Here is a 24,804-nt window from a genome sequence, read left to right on the forward strand (position 1 = left end):
CGCAAACAAATGAACTGTTCCTCTCAGATCCTTTCCTATATCATTAATGAACAAATTAAACAGCAGTGGTCCAAGAACAGATCCTTGTGGCACACCACTAGTCATAGGCTGTCTTTTAGACTCTACTCCTGAATAAACCACTCTCTGATATCTCTCCATCAACCACCCTCCTATCCATCTCACCAATCCTATATCCATCCCCATATGCTGCATTTTACTGATTAGAATTCCATGTGGTATCCTGTCAAAGGCCTTAGCAAGGTCCAGTAGAATCACTGTAAACCCATTATCCTCATCCAGTTCAGCCGTCACTGTGTTATAATACGTGAGCAAGTTACTGGGGCATGACTTACCCTTCACAAAACCATGCTGTCCCTGATACAGTATCCCATTTTCATCTATCCAATCTTGTATTTTCCTTTTGACTATTTTCTCCAAGACCTTGATAACGATTCCTGTTATGTTATGCTGATTGACCGGTAATTTTCAACAGCAGCCTTGGAACCATCCTTTATGCAGCGGAACTATTTTCCCTCTTTCCACCCCCTTGGGACTGACCCAGACCCGAGGCTCAAATTAAACAAAATGGTCAAGGGAACTGACAATTCTCTAACTGCTTCACGTACGACATGAGCTGGTATACCATCCAATCCCACAGATGTATTGATATTGAGGTTCTGTAATAGACTATTTACCTCTACTTCATTCATCACAATTCCAGTATAAGCTGTTGGTTCTTCCATTCCTGCAATGTCACCACCTGGATGACATACTCTTGCAAGGTGCTCGCTCAGTAATTCCACTATATCGACTGATTCGGTTACCTCCCTACCCTCAGCATTTTTTAAAATCATTCTGCCATGAACATTTTTCCTTTTACTTGCAACATATTGAAAGAACTGTTTGGGATTCTCTTTAGCCTGCATGGCCAATATTCGTTCATAATCTGCTTTTGCTTTTCTTACCACGCTTGTTACCTTTCTGGCCTGAGCTTTATACTGTTCCTGCACCTGCAGTCACCTTTCTCCTTAAATTCCCTCCACAATTGTTTCTTTTTTTTGCAGCTCATGCTTAATGGTGTTATTCATCCATTTAACCTCTACTTGATTTATTATTCAGACTCTTGGTATACAGTCAACCATTGCCTCCTGCAAACACTTCTTAACCACCTCCCATGCGCTATCTATGCCCTTGCAGTTTTACATGCCATGGCGCTGAGCCAAGCACACTCCTAAGCTTGTCATACTTACCAGCCTGGTAATTCCACATGTACCCTGTCTTAATTGTATATTCCACTCCTTTAGCCACCTCCCAAGTCATGACCTTATGATCACTCTCACTAATTGGTGGCATCATGGTAATTTTCATTACAGCCACATTCTCAGATGCGATTACTAGGTCAAGCACTCTCTTCCCTCCAGTATTTTCCATTAAATGCTGTCACAGATAGTTGTCCCTTAATAACCACATAAAATCCAATTCCTTCCTCCCATGTGCCCTCTCCTCCTTCCAGTCAATGTTACCATAATTGAAATCCCCAATAATAATTACCCTCCTTCCACTCATTTCTTCTATTTGCCTCTGCATACTATCCCCATCATCTATTCCATCACCTGGTCTATAGCAGCACCCAATTGTATATTTTGTTCTGCTAGCCTCAAATGTGCTCTTTTCTCTATCCTGCAGTTCAACTTCTATACTCCTTGGCTGCAACTCATCAGCTATCATCAATAACACTCCTCCCCCTTTTTTATACTCCCTGTCACTCCTGAACACGCTATACCCGTTGCATTCAATCATACTAGCTTTATCATCTTCTGTCAGCCATGTTTCACTAATACCAACAACCTGTGGCCTGGAAGTGCCAACCAAGGCCAAAAACTCCTCCTTCTTGTTCCTAATACTCCTGGCATTAGTGTACATGAATTGCAGAAGCACGTTAGTTCCATCCCTATTTTGATGCCTTACCTTATACTAACTATCCCATTCTGATTTTTCGTCCTTCGTACTCATTCGGGCATATTATACTCATTCATACACTCCACTGCTTCCCTAAAGTCTGCATATCTACTTCCCCTAATAAATCTAGTTTCCCTGAGTCTGTACATCCACTTCATTCATCAACACTTTTTCAAGCCTCCATACACCAAATCCATTCAAATGTAAACTATCTATCTTATATAAATCCTTTCAGCCATCGAACTCACTCCACACATCCACAAATTTCATACCACTCTCCATGCATAACCCTCACATAAAGTCATTGGCAATTATGGCCATCCTTCTAAACACTTCACTGTCATACCGCGGAAAAATACTCACCATCCTAACTCTCTCACTCTTCTCTTTTGCTACTTCAAGTAATTCCCTCACATCCTCTATCATTTCCATTTTGTCTTCTTTCAAATCATTTGTTCCTGCCACGACGATCATTTTTTTCACCCTCTCTTTTTGCACTCGAATCGACTCACTGACGTCCTTTATGTTCGCACCCAGTTGGTACGATTTCATCAAATTCTCAACTATCACACCTCTTAATAACGAATCTCCGTACAGCACTCGCTCCTTCATTTTGTTTATGTTTATGAACATTCTCTTATTTTTCATAGTAACTCCTATATACAAAAAAGGCGATAAAACAGAATGCAATAATTACAGAGGCATTAGCCTCCTCATTATTCCAAGTAAAGTTTTTAAGAAAGTACTCCAAAAACAAATTAAGCTGTATATAGAAACAGAATTAGGAGAAGAACAAGCAGGGTTCAGACCATAATAAAGCACAATTTATCAACTATTCATCTTAAGACAGCTAATAGAAAAGACACTAGAATACAACCAAAGTTGCTATATGAATTTCATAGACTTTCGTCAGGCATTTGATTCAATCCATAGAAGAGAACTATGGAAAACTATGAAAGAATTTTGAATTCCCACCAAAGCCATAAGAATAATAAAGAATCTGTACAAGAAATCTGAAAGTGCAGTATGAGTGGAGGACACTTAACCAACTGGTTCCACACAGAGAGTGGAGTAAGACAGGGATGCAATCTGTCACCAGACCTGTTCAATCTTACACCGTAAGTAGCAACTAGTAAGGCCTTAAATAAAGAAGACTCTGGAATCAAAATATATGAGTAAACTATAACAAATTTAAAATTTGCAGACAACATTGCATTACTTGCATGCACAGAAGAAGATAAACAATGAATTTCTGATTAAATAAAGGAGGAATATATAAAATTTGGATTAAACATAAATATAGGCAAAACAGAAACTATGCAAATAGGAAAAAGAAATACCAATCTGAAAATTGAAATTGATAATAAGAATCTAGAACAGGTAGAAAACTTCACCTACCTCGGAGGAGTAATTGAGTACAATGGTGAAATTACAAACGATATAAACAGATGAATTAGTAAAGCATCCGAATCTTTTGGACGACTTAATAAAATATGGAAATCAAGAGTCAAGCAAGTAACAAAAGTAAGAATATGAGACAATGGTCCTCCAAATACTCCTCTATGGAAGTGAATGCTAGAATCTCAAAAAGGCTAAAGAGAAAAAATTATTAACTACTGAAATGGGTTGGCTAAGATGATTACTTGGAGTATCTCAGGTTGATAGACTAAGAAACAAAGACATTAGGAAATGACTAAAACAAGAAATAACAACAATAAACAAAATTCAAGAAAGAAGAAAGACTGTGATGTTTTAGCCACATGACCAGAATGGGAACAGAAAGATTACCAACTAAAGCCCTGAATGCTGGCAAAGGTTGGTCGATTGGTAGAGCCTCTGCTAATAATGGCTCAGTTAAGTAAGTTTGAGCGCGGTTAGTAGTTGGAAGGAGACCAATCGTTCGATGCTGTTGGCACACTCTCCCTCGATGAGTCTTTGGACTCCCTGGAGGTGTCAAATAATAATAATAATAATAACACAACGATGGAAGGTAAAAGATCCAAAGGGAAGCCCCAGAATTAGATGGATAGACAAAATAAAAGAGGACCTATAAACCAAATAACAACAAGAGACACCAAACTGGACAGAATTGTTCGGATTCTCCAGGGGCAGACAGAAGTGGAAAGAGTTCATTCGGCCTCATGATCATCCACATAGATGATGTAAGAGAGAAGCAGAAGTTACTGAGTGATCACTTTTCAAAAGTCTGTCACCCAAGTGAGGATATCTCTGTACCTGTAGCAATAACTAATGTGAGAATTGAAGTTAAGAAATCAGAGGTACTTAGTATATTGCAAAATTAAATGCAAACACTGCTGTAGGTTTGGATGGAATATCAGCTCAGGTGTTGCATGAATGTGCAAAGGAATTGTCAACGCCTATTACTTGGTTATTTAACTTAAGTTTGAACCATAGGTATGGTCCCTAGGGAGTGGAAGGAAGGCAAAGTAGTTCCTTTGCATAAAGGTAGTGCTAAAACTGCGGTAGTTAATTACAGACCGATCACCATCTCGGGAAGTTGGTTAAAGACAAAATTCAAGAATGGGTGGATCAGGATATAATACTCTATAGGGGCCAACATAGTTTTGTTAAAGTTCGATCCTGCCTTAGCAATTTATTAGCTTTTTATAATAGAATGATATCTGAGTTGGACAAAGGAAATGGCTACACAGTGGTACTTCTGGATTTTGCTAAGACTTTTGACAGGATGCCCCATGAAATACTGTTGCGCAAATTGGAGCAGATGGGGATGGATACTAAACTGGTGATACGGATAGGAGAAAGGCTCAGGAAGAGATACCAGAAGGTGGTGTATGTAGGAACAGAGTCCAGGATGAGGCAGGTGACCAGTGGTGTGTGCCTCAGGGCTCTGTCCTTGGGCCATTGTTGTTTTCATTTGAAAGTCCACCATTCCCTACACCTTTTTTATGTGCACGTGCCAAAAATTTACAAATCGAGTTGCTGATGTGCCGGTGCATGCCAAAAATTTACCAATCAATTTGCTGAAGTGCCAGGCAGTTTTTAATAGGGGAAAAATTAATAGAAAATTAATCTAACTTAATTTATTTATAATATATATATTTATTTATAATATTTTATAAATAATATTTTATTTTATTTATAATATTTATTTTATTTATAATATTTATTTATATATAAATTTATAATGTTATTCTGTGTAATTAATCGTGGTTAGTATACCAACAGGCTGCAGGTTCAAATCCTGCTCTGGACATGCATGTTGTAATTGTCTTTAGGTGGGAGATTAATTTTATCACCCAGTAGAAAACTACCACCCTGCTTGTTGAAGGCCTGAAATGGCTTGAAAAAGTTACAAGTTTGATCTCTAGAACAGTCTTTGTGGATTATGTAAAAAAATAACTTAAAGATATAAAAGAATATATAAAATTCATAAAATATGGGAGGAAATCTTTAGTCCACTATAGTACAAAATGTACTATAGGTTTGCAAATAACCTTTCATAGGTGGGAACAACATAAAAAAAATTAACTTCTGTTGTTCTTTTTCTCATGAATTAATATATTGCTTCGCGTTTTGTAGGTCAGTTACAGGAGCTTCGTAAAACTACTTTAGCTAGGATTCTTTGTGAAAATACAGATATTGAAACTATTCAACCATTTGTCATGATATATCCAGGAAATACGTAAGTAAGATTCATTCTTTGCAATAAGTTTGTAAAGCTATAAGCTGCTGCAAGGTGAAAGATTTTTAAATAGCATAGCTGTGTTCATTGTATTGTAATAAAATTCTTTCCTTCTTTCTTCAAGCTGCGCTTTGCTTTCTTTTAAATATGCACAGCAAAAGAGAAATACTAGAATTCCATCAATGTATGTGGCCCCTTAATTAAAGTACTGAGTATCTCTGTTGAATGATAAAAATAGCAGCAGATTGTCTGTAATGATATATATGGCTGAAAAGTCTCTAAATGCAAAGTGTTAAGAAATTTTAATTATGTATACATTTCCGGCCTGGTTGAATGAGTGGTTAGCATATCCCCTCTCCTGCCAAAAGGCTGCAGGTTCGAATCCTGCCTTGGGCATGGATGTTTGGTAGTGGACAGTATATGGCATTGGTGTGGATGATGTGGTTAGCTGTATTTGGTGGATTGTAGAGCAGGTGTTCTCCCTACACCTACACAGAACACCTACTACAGAACCTACCACAGAACCAACTAATACCTACTACAGAACACCCCACACAGGTGTAGGGTGTTCTGTAGAGCAGGTGTTCTCCCTCGAGGAGTCTAAAGACTAAAGTCTAAAGACTCCTCGAGGGAGAACACCTATATATATATATATTTTTTTAATAGTGGAAGAAAAACAAGATAATAATTATTAATGAATAAAGAATAATAACTAAAGAATGAAAGAATAATAACTATTTTTAATGCCTCCAGTATTTCCTGTCATTCACTGAGACATCTTCAGGGATTACAACTAACAATTGTAACAGATACAAAGACATCACAATACTGAATGAAACATGTGGCTGTGACTCTAAATTCTATCTAGGTGATGTGCCCTATATGAATAATAACTAAAGAATGAAAGAATAATAACTATTTTTAATGCCTCCAGTATTTCCTATCATTCACTGAGACATCTTCAGGGATTACAACTAACAATTGTAACCGATACAAAGACATCACAATACTGAATGAAACATGTGGCTGTGACTCTAAATTCTATCTAGGTGATGTGCCCTATATGGGCATTCATATGAGGCCTGGTTGTAAATTGGGATCACTGAGGATTACTGTCCCAAATTTTGTAAGTTTGTTGTAGCCACATTTGATTACAGTTGGTTGATTTCTGATACCATGCAGATTCCAAAAAATTTCTTAAATTTACTGTGATGAAGGATGATGGATTTCTTCCAGGAGGTCTTGTGAGTGGTATCCAGTATAAGACCAGATTGGCCATAGTCATGATTGCAGATGTAAATTTTGTGTTCATCTAAACAGATGAAGACTGCTCTACCTGTTGTTGTTGTAGCCGTCGAGTCTATTGAAGAGCTTCTAGATATGACCTGTAGAACTATGATCTGTAGATGGGATTGTGGAACTACTTTGGCAATCTGTTGAACTTTGATGGAGGGCTTTTCTACAGGGTTATTGTCAGTTCTCTGTAGAGAATGTCTCTGCAGATATGATCATGAAAATTGAGACAATTTTCATGATCCAGCTGCAATTGCTGGACAAGAATAGATATGAGCAGATGTTAGTTCAACTTCTGGACAGTTCTTGCATATTTGTATGCGAAGGTTTCTGTGGTTTATCAATTCATAAGAAAGATTCCGGTAATTGGACCACATATGATAAATAACAATAAAAAACAAACCCGACAAGTTTCGTAAGTCGTATGACTTACATCTTCTGGGGTCAAAGATAACTAAATGTTTAAACACACTCAAAACTAATTCATTCTATGCAATTAGACAACTGCATAGAATGAACTATTTTGAGTAATTTCTCATTTCGTGTGTTTAAACTTTTAGTTATCTTTGACCCCTGAAGATGTAAGTCATATGACTTATGAAACTTGTCGGGTTTGTTTTTTATTGTTATTTATCGTAATAAACATGTGGTCCAATTACCGAAGTTCTTGCATATTTCATAGCTTTTAGTATTGTCCAGATGAATTTTCATGTCTTTTAAATTGTTCCATCCTTAGTCTGGTGATTATTGTAGTTATGTCTCTATTTTCATTAATTTTTTCTGATTTCACTCTTCTTCTTGATAATTTGTTTTACCAATCTTATTTTTCCAGAATTATTATTATTACAGAGTTAGTATCAGAGTTTGTGATTGTGGATGTAATTTTTTAGGTAAGTATCTTGCTTCTTTAGCTAGTCTGTCTGATTTCCATAGTCTTTCAATAGGCTAGTCTGTATCATTATCACTGCTTCAATATTTACATGGGCTGGTATCCATAGTGGTGTACAGTTCTTATTTTTCAAATTTAAAGTTGTTAGTTGTTCATGAATTTCCTGTGTGAGTTTTGTTTTCCATTTTTAATGCTTCAAGTTCAGATTTTGTGTTCACTGTAGATGGTTATTCCTTCTGTAATGCTTATTATTAGATTAGAGAGTTTGTATGCTTGTATGGCTGTTAATTCACAAGTGAAGCTTGAAGCTATTTTGCCAGCTGTGGTTTTGATATGCATTTCATTTCCTTCAGGTAGAGTTAGAAAAACCCCTGCTCTTCCTTGGTTGAGTGCTTCATCAGATGATCCATCAGTATAGGCAATGACATGGTTTAGATTATTTAAGTGATGTATAGTGTCAAGTTGGAATAGACGGAACTCTTTGGTCTGAAAGACCTGGGTTCGATTCTCCTCTATAACGTGAGGAATCTTTATCTGGTCTCTTTTGACAAAAGGTGAGTTAGCAAGTCTCATACAGAGGTAAAGGGTTTTTTCCTCCTGGAAACTCGGATTTTTTGTACCTGAAAACAAACAAACTGGCCAGTAAAACACAGGCAAACAAAGTTTGCCCCTGAAAGTAAGTTGTACCACTGTACCCCAGTCCTGAAGATACTTTCAGGCACAAACTTTGTTTGCTCACACTTGGATAAAGGATTAAACTAAATTTATTATAGTCTGACCAAGTGAAAAATAAACTTTCAACATCTTTCTCGAAATCCAGGGTAATTTAATAAAAAGGCACACTGTTTGGCAACTCCTATAGGTAGAGATGACCTTGCTAATGCTTCTGCCTGGTATCTCCACTTGAGCCTGGCTCCCACTGAAGAGACCTCAATAAAGGTTGAAACTAGTCTGGGTAGCGGCTCTTCCCTTAATAATGCATAACATTATACATATCTGCAAGGAGATGTGTTTTGCATTATGGGAGATACTAGATAGGATGATGTTAGCTTGCTCCACCTTTGCAACGAGTTGCCCAGTGTTGTACCACCTTACCCCAGTCCTGAAGATACTTTCAGGCACAAACTTTGTTTGCTCACACTTGGATAAAGGATTAAACTAAATTTATTATGGTCTAACCAAATGAAAAATAAACTTTTAACACACAGGCACAGCTCATCACACCTTGCCTTAAACACATCCAAATTCTCTGCAGACACCACACTCTCAGGTAATGCATTCCAGTCATTCCTAACTCTGTGCAATAAACCTGCTTCTCATTCCCTTGTTCATACCCTCCTTATATAGCTTTCAGAATTGACCTCTTTTTCTTCCCCAATCTCCTGCCATTTTATGAAACTCTCTTCAATGTTAATCCTATAGCAAACCTTACCAACTTTCATATCTCTGATTTGACATGTGAAATACACCTATTTTTCTGATGGTGTAAAGATAGGTAAGGTAATCAGGAGTGCTGCTGTTATGCAGTACTTGCAAAATGATTTGAATAGACTGCAATTGTGGACATGTGAAAATGGCTGTCATTTCAATGTTAATAAATGTAAGATCATATACACTTGGATGTGATTAGATATCCAATGTCATATTATATTGGTGGGATTTTGCTTGAAGAAATCAATAAGACTAGGAATCTTGGAGTTTTAGAAGACAAGAAGTTGAAGTTCAAGGGTCATATAGCAAAATTTGTAAATACAACTCAGAGAATAACGGTAATGCTGAAAAGAACCGTAACATTTAAAGATAAGGATGTGATTTTGCCTCTTTGCAAGACATTGATATGACCTTGAGAACGAATGCCGTCAAGAAGGGGAGGGGATAGGTCTAGATTTTTCTCTCATAGAGTAGTGTGTGATTGGAATGGATTGCCATTGGATGTTATGTGCAAGTAGCATAAATGAATTCAAGAACAGGCATGACAGTTGGTCTGAATAGTATCCCTTGATGCCTCCCTTGATGAGTTCCTCAAACTCCCTGGAGATCTTTCTTAATAATAATAATAATAATAATATCATATCATTTCTCTTCCTCCTTTCCACTAGACTCTGTAAATTGCATCTTCTCAACCTTTATTCATATTCACCATTCCAGAGATCAGAAATCACCTTATCAATTACATCTGGACCATTTCCAATATGTCTTTGTCCTTTTGAAAACCAGGTGACCAAATTTATTCACAATAGTCTATATGTGGCCTAATCAAGGCCTTATACAGTTTAACTAGAATATCCTTACTTCTACAAGTCATTGTCTTCTGCATCATTCCCAGAATTCCTTGTGTTGTCCTCACAATTTTGACAATGTGTCTGCGTCCTTTAAATTTTAGATCCTTATCCACCCCAATATCTCTTATATCCTTCATCTCCAACAATACATCCCCACCAAGCATAAATTTTACATCCCATCTTTGTTTCCCAAATTTTAAAACCTTGCATTGTGCAACATTGAACTGATATTCCCACTCCCATGCCCATTCACTCAGTCTATTGAGGTTGTCTTGTAAGAGACAAGCATACAGCATCTGCTCTCTGCCTCATACTTTGTCACAACTTTGCTTCATCTGCAAACAACTAAATATACTATCTGAATGTTGCCCACTATTATTAACATTTAAATTAAACAGCCATGGTCTTAAAACAGATCCCTGTGGCACACTACTAGTAACTGTCCTCTTTCTGGGACATCCCCCACCCCTGCACTCCCAGTGGCATTGCTAAAGCTTTTGCTGCCCATCTGCAAGTTTGCTGCCTCTCTCAATACACACCAAAAATACTACTGTATAAAATGTCAAAATGATGTCTAGGAAGGTTCAAAGTGCCACCCAGGGTGGACTGCCCCTCTGACCCCCCCCAAGCTATGCCACTGTCCCCCCCATATACAACTTGTTGATACCTATCAGATAGTCAATCTCCAATCCACTGCACTAGTCTAATATTCAACCCTATCTGCTCTATCTTAACTATCACATTATCATGTGGTAATCTATCAAAAGCCATTCTTCTTCTTCTTCTACAGCTTCTCCCACTTAAGTGGGGTCACTGTTTGTTATGAGTCTCCTCCACACCTTCCTGTCTTGGGCTGTCACCACATCCAAGTTCTTCATCTTCAAGTCCTCTTCTACCAGCTCCCTCCATCTCTTCTTTGGCCGCCCACGCTTCCGCCTTCCTTGCACATCCATCTGCATGACCCTTCTTCCCACATATTCGTCCTCCCTCCTCATCACATGACCAAACCATCTCAACCTTGCCTCCTGTATTTTCGCTCCTAAGTTCGTAACTTTCACTGTCCCCCTGACATAGTCATTTCTCAGATGATCCTTTCTGGTCACACCGCACATCCACCTAAGCATTCTCATCTCTGCTACTTCCATCCTGCTGATGTTATTTTTCCTCAGGGCCACAGTTTCTATAGCATATGTCATAGCTGGCCTCACTACTGTCCTATAAATTTTGGTGATTGATCGGCACCCTCTTATCGCATAACACTCCAGCCATCTCCCTCCAGTTCCTCCAACCCGCTTGTATCCTGCATCCCACTTCCTTCTCAGCTCCTCCATCTTCTTCCACTGTTGAACCTAAGTATCTAAAGTCTCTCACCTTCCTGATGACATTTCCTTCCAGCTCCAGATCTGTCTCCTGGCCACCGCCCACTGCGCAACACATATACTCTGTCTTACTTCTGCTCAGTCTCATACCTCTCTCTTCCAGTACTTTTCTCCATCTTTCCAGTTTAGTTTCCGCTTCTTCTCTTGAATCTACACACAGCAAGATGTCATCTGCATACAACATTGTCCAAGGTGCATCTTCTCTCACCTCCTCTGTTACCACCTCCATCACAATATTAAACAGAAACGGACTTAATGCTGACCCTTGATGTAAGCCAACTGTTACTTGAAAACTTTCTGTCTGTCCCAAACAGGTCCGAACACTTGTCTTCACATTTCTGTACATTTCCCGCACCAACCTGACATATTTCTCCGGCACCTTCTTCTCCCTCAGACACCTCCAGACTTCTTGCCTTGGCACTCTATCGTATGCTTTCTCCAGATCAATAAATACCAGATGTAGCTCCCTTTGTTTCTCTCGATATTTTTCCATCATCTGTCGTAACCCAAAGATAGCATCTGTTGTTGATCTACCAGGCATGAAGCCAAATTGTTCCTTTGCAATCTCCACCTCCTCCCTCAATCTACCATCAAGAACCCTTTCTAGGATCTTCATTGTGTGGGACATCAACTTTATTCCTCTGTAATTTTTACAGTCTTGTGCATCCCCTTTACCCTTGTAGATGGGAACAAGAGTACTCTCCCTCCATTCCTCAGGTATATTTTCCTGTTGGCAAACTTTCATGAACAGGTCCTACAGCAGGTCAATTCCCTCTTCCCCCAGTGCCTTCCATGCCTCCACTGGAATTCTGTCGGGGCCCACCACTTTTCCATTCCTCATCCTCTTCATGGCCTCCGTCACTTCCATTCTACTGATGTTCTGCACCATCCCCTCAGAAGGCTGCCCATCTCCTCTGTGAGTCCTTGCATTTTCCTCATTCAAAAGTCCCTCAAAGTATATTTTCCATATATTTCTTATGTCCACATCCCTCCATAATACTCTTCCTTCAGCATCTTTGATCTGCCTCACATGTAAGATGTCCTTAGCTGCTTTATTTCTACATTTCGCTAGTTGGTAAATTTTTCTCTGTCCTTCCTTTGTTTCTAATTGATCATACAGATCTTGATATGCCATGGCCTTCGCCTGTGCCACTTATCTTATCTTCGATCTTATTTTAAAGTATGCGCACAGCAGTCGGTGTTGTTGTGCTACTTGATCTGTTGGAATTACTTTACAATTTGTGACAACCTTAAGATGTTTTCTTCTAGTCAAAATGTAGTCAATTTGTGAGGTGTTGTTACCACTTCTAAATGTTATCAAATGTTCTTCCCTCTTGAAGAAAAACGAGTTCACAATCTATCAAAAGCCATTGTAAAATTTAAATATATTACTATGTATCCATAAGTAGATTATTAAAACATGACTTCCTTTAGCAAATCTATGCTCTCCATCAAAAATAATACCACTGTTGTGAACCCAATTCTGGATTCTGGTTCTTACCAGCCTCTCCAACACTTTAACCACAACAACTGACACACAGATAAATCTATAATTTGATGCTTGAGTTCTCTGACCTCCCTTATGAAGCGGCACAATCTTGTCTTCCACTACTTTGGAACTTGATCAAATGTAAGACTCATATTAAACAATTATGTCAAAGCAGACATCAACTTCTTAGCACATTCCTTCAAAATACATGGTGATATATTAAGTCACACAGCTTATTAACATTAAGTTTGTTCAATTTCCCATGTACCTCTTGCTCACTTACAATAAGTCTATCCTCCTCATCATTCACTGCTCTCAAACTCTCCATGATGTCAGATTCATAACGATGAAAGACCTTTATGAACTGCTCATTAAATATCTCAACTGTATCCTCTACAACAGTTGTTCTTATACTGTTTTCTTCAATCATTGTCATCCTACTGTGATTATTCTTTTTTTTTTTATCCAGTTACATATCAAAAGAACGCTCTAGGATTTTTTGGCTTCAATAGCTAACTACTGCTCATACTGCACTTTGGCTACCATTACCAAACGAGTCACCCTCCTTGCCTGTTCTTTGTAATCCTTGAGGAATTTATTATTACCACTCATCTTATGTAACCTCCATATTGCCTTTTTCCTATATCGCATGCTTAATCTCTTCATTCATCCATTTCACACCTGCCTTATTTAATCTTCTGATCTTGAAATATATTTAGACATTGCTTCTACCAGATAGCTCTTGAATATCACCCAAGCAGCACTGATCTCCTTTCCACCCAACTCCTCATTCCTTGCTACATCTGCAAGCTGTCTCCTGAGCTTCTCATAATCACCAGTCTTGTAATTCCACATATAACCTTTCTTTACAGAAGTCCTTACACTGCTGGCAACCACCTAGGTAATCACTTCATTGTCACTCTCACCAACTGAAGGGTGATTTAACACCTCATTTATAATAACATCCTCTGATAAGTATAATAAAATTAGTTTAATCCTTTATCCAAGTGTGAGCAAACAAAGTTTGCGCCTGAAGTATCTTCAGGACTAGGGTAAGGTGATACCACACCAGGGCAACTCGTTGCAAAGGTGGAGAAAGCTACCAACACTCCTATCTCAGTATCTCCTATAATGCAAAACACATCTCCTTGCGGATATGTCTAATGTTATGCATAACATTAGACATATCCGCAAGGAGATGTGTTTTGCATTATAGGAGATACTGAGATAGGAGTGTTGGTAGCTTTCTCCACCTTTGCAACGAGTTGCCCTGGTGTGGTATCACCTTACCCTAGTCCTGAAGATACTTCAGGCGCAAACTTTGTTTGCTCACACTTGGATAAAGGATTAAACTAATTTTATTATACTCTAACCAAGTGAAAAATAAACTTTCAACAATCCTCTGATAAGATGATCAAATCCAAGACTCTCAATCTTTGTGTGCTCTCTGTTATATACTACCTGAATTAGTTTTTCCTCAAAAACTCAAGAAATGCATTTTCTTTTCTTCTGGTTGCTATCTCATCATCCCAGTCTATATTGTGATAATTAAAATCCTCCTCCATTTCCTTGGCTAATTTGATTATACATTTTCATGGTCACTACCATCCACAATACCAGGTCTATAGCAACATCCAACTAAGTATTTCATTCTATTCACTCTATCTACTACCTCAAAACCAATGCCACTATTTTTCTTCTTGCATCTCTATATCTTATAGAAAAAGAATTATATCCATACAAGATATGACTCTTTTTCTGTCATCAATAGCACTCCGCCTACCTTTTTACCTTTTCTTCTTCTTCTTCCTAGTTATGTCCCACTCGGTGCAGGGCCTGCTGTTTTGCATTTGGCCCTTCATTTCATCAGCTTTCAGCATCAGTAGGGTGGACAGCCATAGCCTGCATGTCTTCTTTTAGGCTATGGACGTCCACTATTGCTTTTTCAGGCATCCTTTAGGTCATCAGCCATCTGGGCTAATGACCTAAAGGATGCCTGACCTAATGGCCCATCCTGCAACAGATTCCTTGTCAGCCCTGGCCACATGTCCATACCATCATAAGCATGCTTCCTTCATCTTCTCTGAGATTGGGACAATACCTAAGAATTTTCCAGATGTCATCATTTGTAATATGGTCCAGTCGTGTGTATCCCAGTGTCCATCAGAGCATCCATATCTCCATAACATGTAATGCCTATTCATATTCTTTTGTTACAGGCCACACTCTGCTCCATAAAGTGCAGTTGGTCAGATGACTGTGCAGTAGATCTTGGATTTCAGACATGGGTATTTTCTTGTCACACAGGACTCCAGTGACCTGGGGGCCATTTTAGCTAGGCAGCATTAATACCTGGGGTATTTTATCCTTAAAGTCATAAAGTCGTGTTTTCTCCTTGTTGACCAGTAATTCAAGTTCCACTCTGGTCTTGTGGGCCAGCTTTGGTATCACCTCGCCATTTACCAGTATTCCCTTGAATGACACCTTAAATTCTTAAAAAATGTTTTTTTCCTTCTGATATCATAGATCCTTTTCCTTTGCAATCAGTTTTGGTTATTTTCTTGGAAGAACAAAATTTATAAACAGATGGAGAAAACTGCTATGGGTTCTTTCCCCTCCCCTTTCACCCCACTTACCAATTTTTATGTGGAAAATTTTGAAAAATGAGTCTATGGTATATTATGGTCATTTTTCAAAAATCATCCTCCCCCTTCCCTGGCTAAGATATGTAGATGATGTATTCTCTGTTTTTCCTCATGGTCCAGACACATTAGACTCCTTCCTCTGTCACCTCAATAGTATACATCCAAGAATCTACTTTATGATGAAAAAAGGAGAATAACAATAGTTTACTCTTCCTAGACACTTTAGTGACATACCTTCCAAATGGCACCCTATCCTTATTCTGTATACAGAAAACCCACTCACAGGCAGATACATTCACAAACTCTCCTACCACCACCACTCTCAATAATATAGCATCATTAAAACTCTAATTAATAGAGCTTACAATCTTTGTTCCACTGTAACTCTCTCTTTCAACTGAACTCCACATACACAACACCCTCCTATCCAATGGTTACAGTTCACACAGAATTAAAAAAATAATAATAATCAATCATCCCCCAAATTTGTAGCCATCACTTCAAAAGGATTTTGGAAATGCAATCACCACCCCTACATCTGGGGTATATCAGAAAAAATAGAAGTCATTAAAAAAAGTACAACATCTGTGCAGCATTTAAGCCCCACTGGAAACTTGCTACTCTTATCAATTCTGCCAAAGATAATCTCTATCATCTCACAGTGTCTGAAGTATATAAAGTACCCTCTTCTTGAAAATTTGCATACTATGGACAGCCAAGTAGATCAGCCTTCATCTGTTTAGATAAACATAAAACTTACATCAACAATCACGATTATGGTCAGTGTGTGCTTGCAGACCATGTATTGGATACCATTCACAAGATCTCCTAGAAGAAAACTGCCATCCTACATCACAGTAAATTTAAGAAAGAATGACTGTTTTTGGAATCTGCAGTGGCACTCAGAAATCAACCAATTTATTATTAATCAAATTATTATTATTAATTAAATATGGTTGAAACAAACTTACCAAATTTTGGAGAACATTATCCTCAGAGATCCCAATTTATAACTTAGGACTCTAGAATCATAGCCATGTGTTTCATTCAGTATTATTATCATTATTATTATTATATTGGCACTGCAATTATCTTTTGAGTTATATTTGTAATCTTAATAATATAATTAAATGTAATTAAATAATAAATTTAGTTTAATCCTTTATCCAAGTGTAAGCATACAAAGTTTGTGCCTGAAAATATCTTCAGGACTGGGGAAAGGTAGTGCAACACCAGGCAACTCAGAGCAAAGGTGGACCAAGCTATCATCACTCCTATCTCAATATCTCCCATAATGCAAAACACATCTCCTTGTGGACATGTATAATGTTAGCATTAAGGGAAGGGCCACTACCCAGACCGGTTTCGACCTTTATTGAGGTCTCGTAAGTGGGAGCCAGGCCCAGAGGTGGAGATACCAAGGCAGAAGCAATGGAGAGGTCATCTTTACCTATAGGAGTTGCCAAAAAGGTGTGACACCTTATTATTATTAAATTACACTGGATTTCGAGAAAGATGTTGAAAGTTTATTTTTCACTTGGTTAGACTATAATAAATTTAGTTTAATCCTTTATCCAAGTGTGAGCAAACATAGTTTGCACCTGAAAATATCTTCAGGACTGAGGAAAGGTAGTGCAACAACAGGCAACTCGAAGCAAAGTTGGACCAAGTTGCGCTACCTTTCCTCAGTCCTGAAGATATTTTCAAGTGCAAACTTTGTTTGCTCACACTTGGATAAAGGATTAAACTAAATTTATTATAGTCTAACCAAGTGCAAAATAAACTTTCAACGTCTTTCTCTAAATTCAGAGTAATTTAATAATAAGATGGCACACCTTTGGCAACTCCTATAGGTAAAGATGGCCTCTCTATTGCTTCTGCCTTGGTATCTCCACCTCAGGGCCTGGCTCCCACTGACGAGACCTCAATAAAATCGAAACTGGTCTGGATAGTGGCCCTTCCCTTAATGCATAACATTATACATATCTGCAAGGAGATGTTTTTTGCATTATGGGAGATACTGAGATAGGAATGATGACAGCTTGGTCCATCTTTGCTCCAAGTTGCCTGGTATTGCACTACCTTTCCTCAGTCCTATTTACTAACATTCCAACCTCCCTAGATCAGTTTCTTCTAGCATAATCCTACAAATGTAATATGATGTTGGATATCTAATCATGCCAAAGTACATGATTTTACATTTATTAACATTGAAATGACACCATTTTCACATGCCCACAGTTCCAGCCTATTCAAATTATTCTGAAAGTGCTATCAGCAGCATTCCTGATTACCTTAAGTATTTTTGCATCATCAGAAAATAGCTGTATGTTGCCCCTATCAAATCCTTCCCAATCTCATCAACGCACAGAATGAATAACAGTGGACCAAGCACTGATTCTTGTTGTATACCACTGGTAACCTCAAATCTTCCAGACTCTTATCCCCCATAATACCACTTTTTGATATTTGTCAGTTAGCCATCCTCTTATTTATGCTATTATTTTATAATCCAAACCCATTCATATTCAACTGACATCCGTTTTCCCATGCCCACAATTCCAGCATATTCAAATTATTCTGCAAGTACTGCATATCAGTAACACACTCCTGATTATCCTATTTATCTTTGCATCATCAGCAAATAGGCTGTATGTCGCATGTCAAATCCTTCTCAATGTCATTAATGTACAGATTGAATAACAGTAGATCACGAACTGATCCTTGTGGCACAACACTCTTTATCTTATCTCATAGCCTTACCTTATCTCAAATCTACTCATATACCACCTTTTTGATATCTATCAGTCAGCCATCCTCTTATCCATTCCAATATTTTTAATTGAATCCCATATTCCCCAATTTATGCAACAGTCTTCCATGCTATATTCTGTCAAAAACCTTAGCAAAATCCAAAAGTATCATGATGCATCCATTATCCTTGTCTAGTTCAATGGTAACATTATTATAGAATGTGAGCAAGTTGCTAAAACAAGACCTTCCCTTAGTAAACTCATACTGTTCATTGCAGATGAGCAGAGATTCACTGTCAACTTATTTCTGAATGAGTTGACAATAACAATTTTTCCAAAATATTCACCACCACCCCTGAGATGCTGATTGGTCAAGAATTGGATACATCGGTATTTGCACCACCCTTTGCAATGGGATTACCAAACACTCTTTCCACTCCTGCAGAATCTTCCCTGTTCTGAGATTCAAATTATATTGCCTGGTCAAAGGAATAGCCATTTCATCTGAACACTCTTTTAGCATCTGTGCTGTATTCCATCAGCCCCTATTGCTGAATTCTGAATAAAGCATTAAACTAAAAATATAATTTCTTGCCATCTTTAATTTATGCTGAATTCTTATTCAGTTTGTGCAACAGCTCTAATACATCCTCTTCATACACCTGAATTTCTTCACCCAGTAAAGAGATAATAGATGTATGAATGCTGCATACAAAATGTTGATAGCTTTTAGCAAAATACACACTCATTAATTGAACAACCTTTTCTGCATCTCTTACACCATCTGCATTTAGTAGAATTATTCTTCTAGTCTTTCTTTTACTTGCATATCAATGAAATTCTTGTGGGTATCTTTATTTGCAAAGCCAGTTTCTTTTCATGCTCAGATTTAGCTTTCTGTACAACAGTTGTGACTCTTCTGCACTGTTGCATATATTTTTCATAATGGACATCATCCTTATGTTCACCATATTTCTTCCACATCATCCTTTTCATATGAATATCTTTCTTAATAAGATTAAACATCTGTTTGACTCCTACCCTATTTATTCTTTAAACTCTTGGGACACATTCTGATTTTGCATCATATATGTATTTTTTAAATGCTTCCCATGCACTGTCGATATTCTTCCCATTCAGCAATCAATACTATTGTGCTAAATTCACTATACTCCTCAGTTGGTCATAATTTTCTGCTTTGTAGTTCAGCATGTAACCTTTTCATTAGGAAATTCATTAATTTAGCCACTTCCCAAGTGAGTATTGCAAGATCACTGTCACTAGCCAAAGACAGAATAGTTACACCTTTAACAGAAACATCCTCTGACACTGTAATCTAATCTAACACTCTTTGACCGCGAATTCCCTCTGTCACATGCTGCTTGGGGAAGCTGTCTCATAACAGTTCGATAAATTCAGTTTCATTCTTCTCATGAGATTTTACTGCTATCCAATCAATGCTTAGATAATTAGACAAAAAGAGTAATCATAATCTCCCATTATGATTACTCTTTTTGTTGATGCATTTCTTCATCACTGGTAACTGATCCACCAGGTCTGTAACAACACCCCACTATGTATTTGATCTAAGATTCCACCTCATTCCAAATGGCTTCAAACTCACTGGAACATGAAATACTATTACTAGTACTACAATCATAGGTCTCAACTCTAACTGGATTCAGGTCATCTGATATCATGAGCAGCATGCTTCCCCCCCCCTCTCCTATCCTCCTTAAAACACTGTACCCTTTACACTAGATATCAGTTAATATGTCTGATTCTGATAGTTAGGTCTCACTAATGCCTACAATCTGAGGTCCTAACATATTAACCTGAGAAACAAACTCTGTCACTTTGTTTCTGATAATTCTAGCATTCCTGTACAGACACAAATAATCTACATAAATGTTCTTTTGTATACTCTTGTCTGTAGTCTGCATGACACAGTTGGACAACTTGCAGATCTCTATTCTTTTCTAGTGCCTTACACATGTCGTCATATTTGCACACATTTGATTGATCTGAACTGGATGAACACGAAGTTGAAATCGTTCTCTCCTTATAATCATTTCAATGATAATGCCCATTCTCTCATTAACACACACTTATATAACATCGTTGCTCCTACACTCATATTCTCACCATGACTCCCTTTATAATTTAGTTTCCCTGATTCTCTGCATTAGGTCTCATGCCAGTTATTAGTTTTTCAAGACTCCTGATACCAAACTAATTCAAGTGTAGGCTGTCCCTCTTATACTAATCCAATCTTCCTTCACACTCACTCCACATATCCAAACATTGTCATCCATTTCTTCTGCACAGCTTATTGCATCAAATCATTTGCCATCATAGCCCTTCTTTGTAATTAGTTTTTATCATATTGAGGTAATATGTCAACTATTTTCACTTTCTCACTCTTCATCTTGCATCTTCCAACAATACTTTCATGTCAAATTGTGTTACCTTTGTATGTGTATGTTACAATAGTTTGTTGTAATCCCTGGAAATGTCTCAGTAATTGAGACAAAATATTGGAAGCAGTAAAAATAGTTTTTAATATTTCCTGGTGCTGTCAGTACTCCATTAAATCTCCAATATGATTACCTTTACTTTGATACAGTTTGATAAATGTGCTTTTTGCTGAAGATAGTCTCTATTATTATTACTATTATTATTCAGGCCTCCATGGAGTCAAAAGACTCATCGTGGGAGGTCCTTCCTGGGAAGGACCTCCTGGGAAACATAAAGTCTATCATACCACTCCTAGAACTCATTGACAGTTCTTGCTTTCATCATTCTATCAGGCAATGCATTCTATGGTTCAACCACCCTTCATGTAAAGAAACCATCCATACCCTCTTGCTCACAGCCTCCTTTCGTAATTTCCAGGGATGGTCCTTATGATTGCTCCTTCATGCTGTTCCAACAAGTGAAAGAACTCCCCAGTGTCCACCCTGTAACTGCCTCTAAACAGTTTAAAAGTCTCTTTGTATCGCCTCTCCTTCTATCTACAAAACTCTGCAATCCACATCCTCCTCAGCAGATCCTCATAACTAACATTGTACAGTCCTGAAACCATCTTTTTTATCCATCTTTGTACCCTTTCCACAGTTAATTTATCCCCTTCAAATCCTGAGGACCAAATTTGAGAACAATAGTCTAAGCGTGGTGTGATCAGGGGCTTATACAATAGAATGATAACTCTTTTATCTCTGCAGGTCAACGTCCTTCTCAGTATTGCAGCAATCCTCTGGGTTACCTTCACCACTTTTGCAATATGCTCCCTGAATTTCAGTTTTCCATCAATCTTCACCCCCCAGATCTCTTGTCTCCCCTACTTCCTCCAGTATAGCTCCTGCAATCGAGCATGCAGTATCCCATTGATGTATCCCAAACTATAAGACACTTTACATTTGCTGCATTAAATCAACACCCCTTTCATTTCCCCATCTCTCTAGTTTATTCAAATCCTCTTGCAGGGCTGCTACATCTGCACTGTTACTAATAACCCTTCCCAGCTTCACTTCATCTGCAAACAACTGAATATCCCCTTGCAATCCATTAACAATGTGATTGATATAAAGGTTAAACAATATAGGTATCAGTACTGAGCCTTGTGGAAGCCCACTCATAACCTTCTGCTTCCTTGATACTGCTCCACTATACACAACTCTCTGATACCTATCAGACAGCCAATCCTAAATCCAGTTGACTAACCTGACATCTAAACTCATCTGCTGCAACTTAAATATCAACTTATCATGCGGCACCCTATCAAATGTCTTTGCAAAATTCAAAAAGACGGCAGTATAGTATATGATTTTCCCTCATCAACTGCTCTTGTCACTTTATTATAAAAGGCAATTATATTACTAAAGCAGGAGCTTCCCCTTAACAAATCCATGTTGACTCTCACAGATAACATTACCCTAATTTGCCCAATGCTGTATATGGTTCCTCACTAATTTACCATTACATACCTCACTAATTCACCATTAGATTATTTTATATTAGATACCAATATATTACTCTCAAAAGAATTTCTAAAAGTATTTTTTGCTGTTTCAGAAAATGGTATAGGATACTCCATTCATCAAATAAAATTCCTTTAGTATCGTTCTTTCTTTCTTTCTTTCTTTTTTTATTTTTTTATGATAATCCCATAAAAGAGAGGTTAAATAGTAGATAACCTATAGTATGTTAGTACAATGGATGTATAAGAAGGAATTTGTTCACATTTAGTTTAAAGAGCTGTGAATTGTATTCTCTGGAAAACACATTGTCTAAGAGACTGCTCAAGTGGGCAGCAGTAGAAGAGTAAAAAGAGGAAGAGGTGAAGTTTGTTCTATGGGCTTGGAGTTGAACTGGGTAGGAGTGTTGCACACATTTCAATGGATTTAACACTACTTTCAGGAATTGTGGTTGAGGAATTGTTAAACCCAGTTTGGATAAACTTTAGCAATGGAGGTATTTGTAGAAGATGTAGTGTGTGCCTGTGTAAGATTGGGTGGGGTGAACTATGAAAGATGTCATTAATCAGCCTAATTGCTCTTTTTGTACTGAATAAATTTTAAGGAGTTCTTAGGGGCACCACTCTGGATATGTGAACAGTATTCAATAGTTGGGCAGATTTGTACAGGATTAATAGCTGTCCAGAGAAGAAGTAATGCTGTGGATGAAAGAAATCTAATTTTTTTGGATGCCAAAGAAGAATTAGTTGCAATGTTGCCTATGCCAACAGAGGTTTGATGATGGAATAATCCTAAAAAGAGAGAGAGAGAGAGAGATCTCATCTATCTAGAAATTTGAGAATAAGATTGAAAGAAAACTTTTGTGGGAGCTAAGATAACACTATGTTTTCTGGCATTGAAGAAACTGATGAGGTCCAAACCTCATCAAAGATTGGTTTTGCACATCAGAATTTAAGTTAACAAAAGTATTATTATTCTGGAGTTGTGGTGACTTGTGTGGAACATAGTTTATTGGATGAGGAAGAGTATAGTTTGCTGTGATCAGCTAAACTTTGTATTGGGTTGGTGATCAACTGACATAAGTAAATCATTTATATGTAGAAAGAAGAGAACAGATTCCTGTGGAACCCCAGTATTAGTTGCATAGCATTGTTTGAAATAAGGCACCCTCAACCATTTCAGGTAGCATGTGTCTCCAGTGAGAAAACTGGCAATCCAGTTGCAAAATATATGGGGATAGAAAAAATGATGGAGCTTTCTTAATAGGCCCTTGTGCCAGATCCTGTTAAAGGTTTGGTGATATCAAGTGGTAATTAATTTACGGAATTAACGCATATGAAGTATATTAATTAAAGATACTTTAATGAATCACTTCTATATTTCGGCAATGTCACATTGCCATCTTCGGGAACATAAAGATATGGTATGTGCACTAAGGAACTAACAAAGCAAATGAGGAAGAAAGTAATAAACTAATTCTGTTCCTAAAGTCCTAATGGTGCCCTCTTGCGGGCTAATTTGGTAGTCTTGGCAGTTGGGCTGAAGTTCTCATAATGAAAGTCTCCCAAATTTGGGGCAGTTTCATGCACCCAAATTTGTTGAGGTTAGAAACGTTTTTTAGAGCTGCTGAAGATTCTTTGAATAATCTTTCGTATTTAAACTTGCTGCGATGGATTATTTTTGTTTTCTTCCAACGAATTTTATGGTGGGTATCTAAGGCATGGTCTGCCAGCCCAGAGCGGCTGTACTGGTGAAACCGGATGTAGTCTTGGTGTTCTGAAATCCTGATATTTGTTGTTCTGCCTGTTTGGCCAAAGTAGGACAACAGCTGCTCTGGGCTGGCAGACCATGCCTTAGATACCCACCATAAAATTCGTTGGAAGAAAACAAAAATAATCCATCGCAGCAAGTTTAAATACGAAAGATTATTCAAAGAATCTTCAGCAGCTCTAAAAAACGTTCCTAACCTCAACAAATTTGGGTGCATGAAACTGCCCCAAATTTGGGAGACTTTCATTATGAGAACTTCAGCCCAACTGCCAAGACTACCAAATTAGCCTGCAAGAGGGCACCATTAGGACTTTAGGAACAGAATTAGTTTATTACTTTCTTCCTCATTTGCTTTGTTAGTTCCTTAGTGCACATACCATATCTTTATGTTCCCGAAGATGGCAATGTGACATTGCCGAAATATAGAAGTGATTCATTAAAGTATCTTTAATTAATATACTTCATATGCGTTGTTAATTCCGTAAATTAATTACCAGTTATGTCTAACCAACGTATAAGTCTTACTACTAGAAGAATGGTGATATCAAGATCAACTACCTGAGACTTGCCAAATTTTTCTGTGGTATTTATCCAGAGATGGGTGACATAGGCAAGTAGATCCCCTGTTGACTAACCTTGGTGGAATCCATATTGGTGATCATTTAATCCATTCAAGTCTTTCAAGGTAATGAAAGACTTGAATG

At 37.7% G+C, this 24,804-nt stretch overlaps 1 protein-coding gene across 4 annotated transcripts in view; it reads left to right on the forward strand.

The window, feature by feature from the left end:
• LOC150109878 (chorion peroxidase-like) overlaps positions 1-24,804 on the forward strand; it is a 221,110-nt gene that overhangs the window by 162,045 nt on the left and 34,261 nt on the right. For all 4 annotated transcript variants that reach the window (XM_090415631.1, XM_090415616.1, XM_090415640.1 and 1 more), the window contains one exon: positions 5,521-5,623. In XM_090415631.1, coding sequence (XP_090271757.1) covers positions 5,521-5,623 — 103 coding nt within the window. The remainder of the gene's footprint in view (positions 1-5,520; positions 5,624-24,804) is intronic.

Source organism: Typopeltis vanoorti, chromosome 1 (genome assembly GCF_054136105.1).
Source record: "Typopeltis vanoorti isolate ZY-2024b chromosome 1, IOZ_Tvanoo_1.0, whole genome shotgun sequence".
NCBI classification, from domain to species: Eukaryota; Metazoa; Arthropoda; class Arachnida; order Uropygi; family Thelyphonidae; genus Typopeltis; species Typopeltis vanoorti.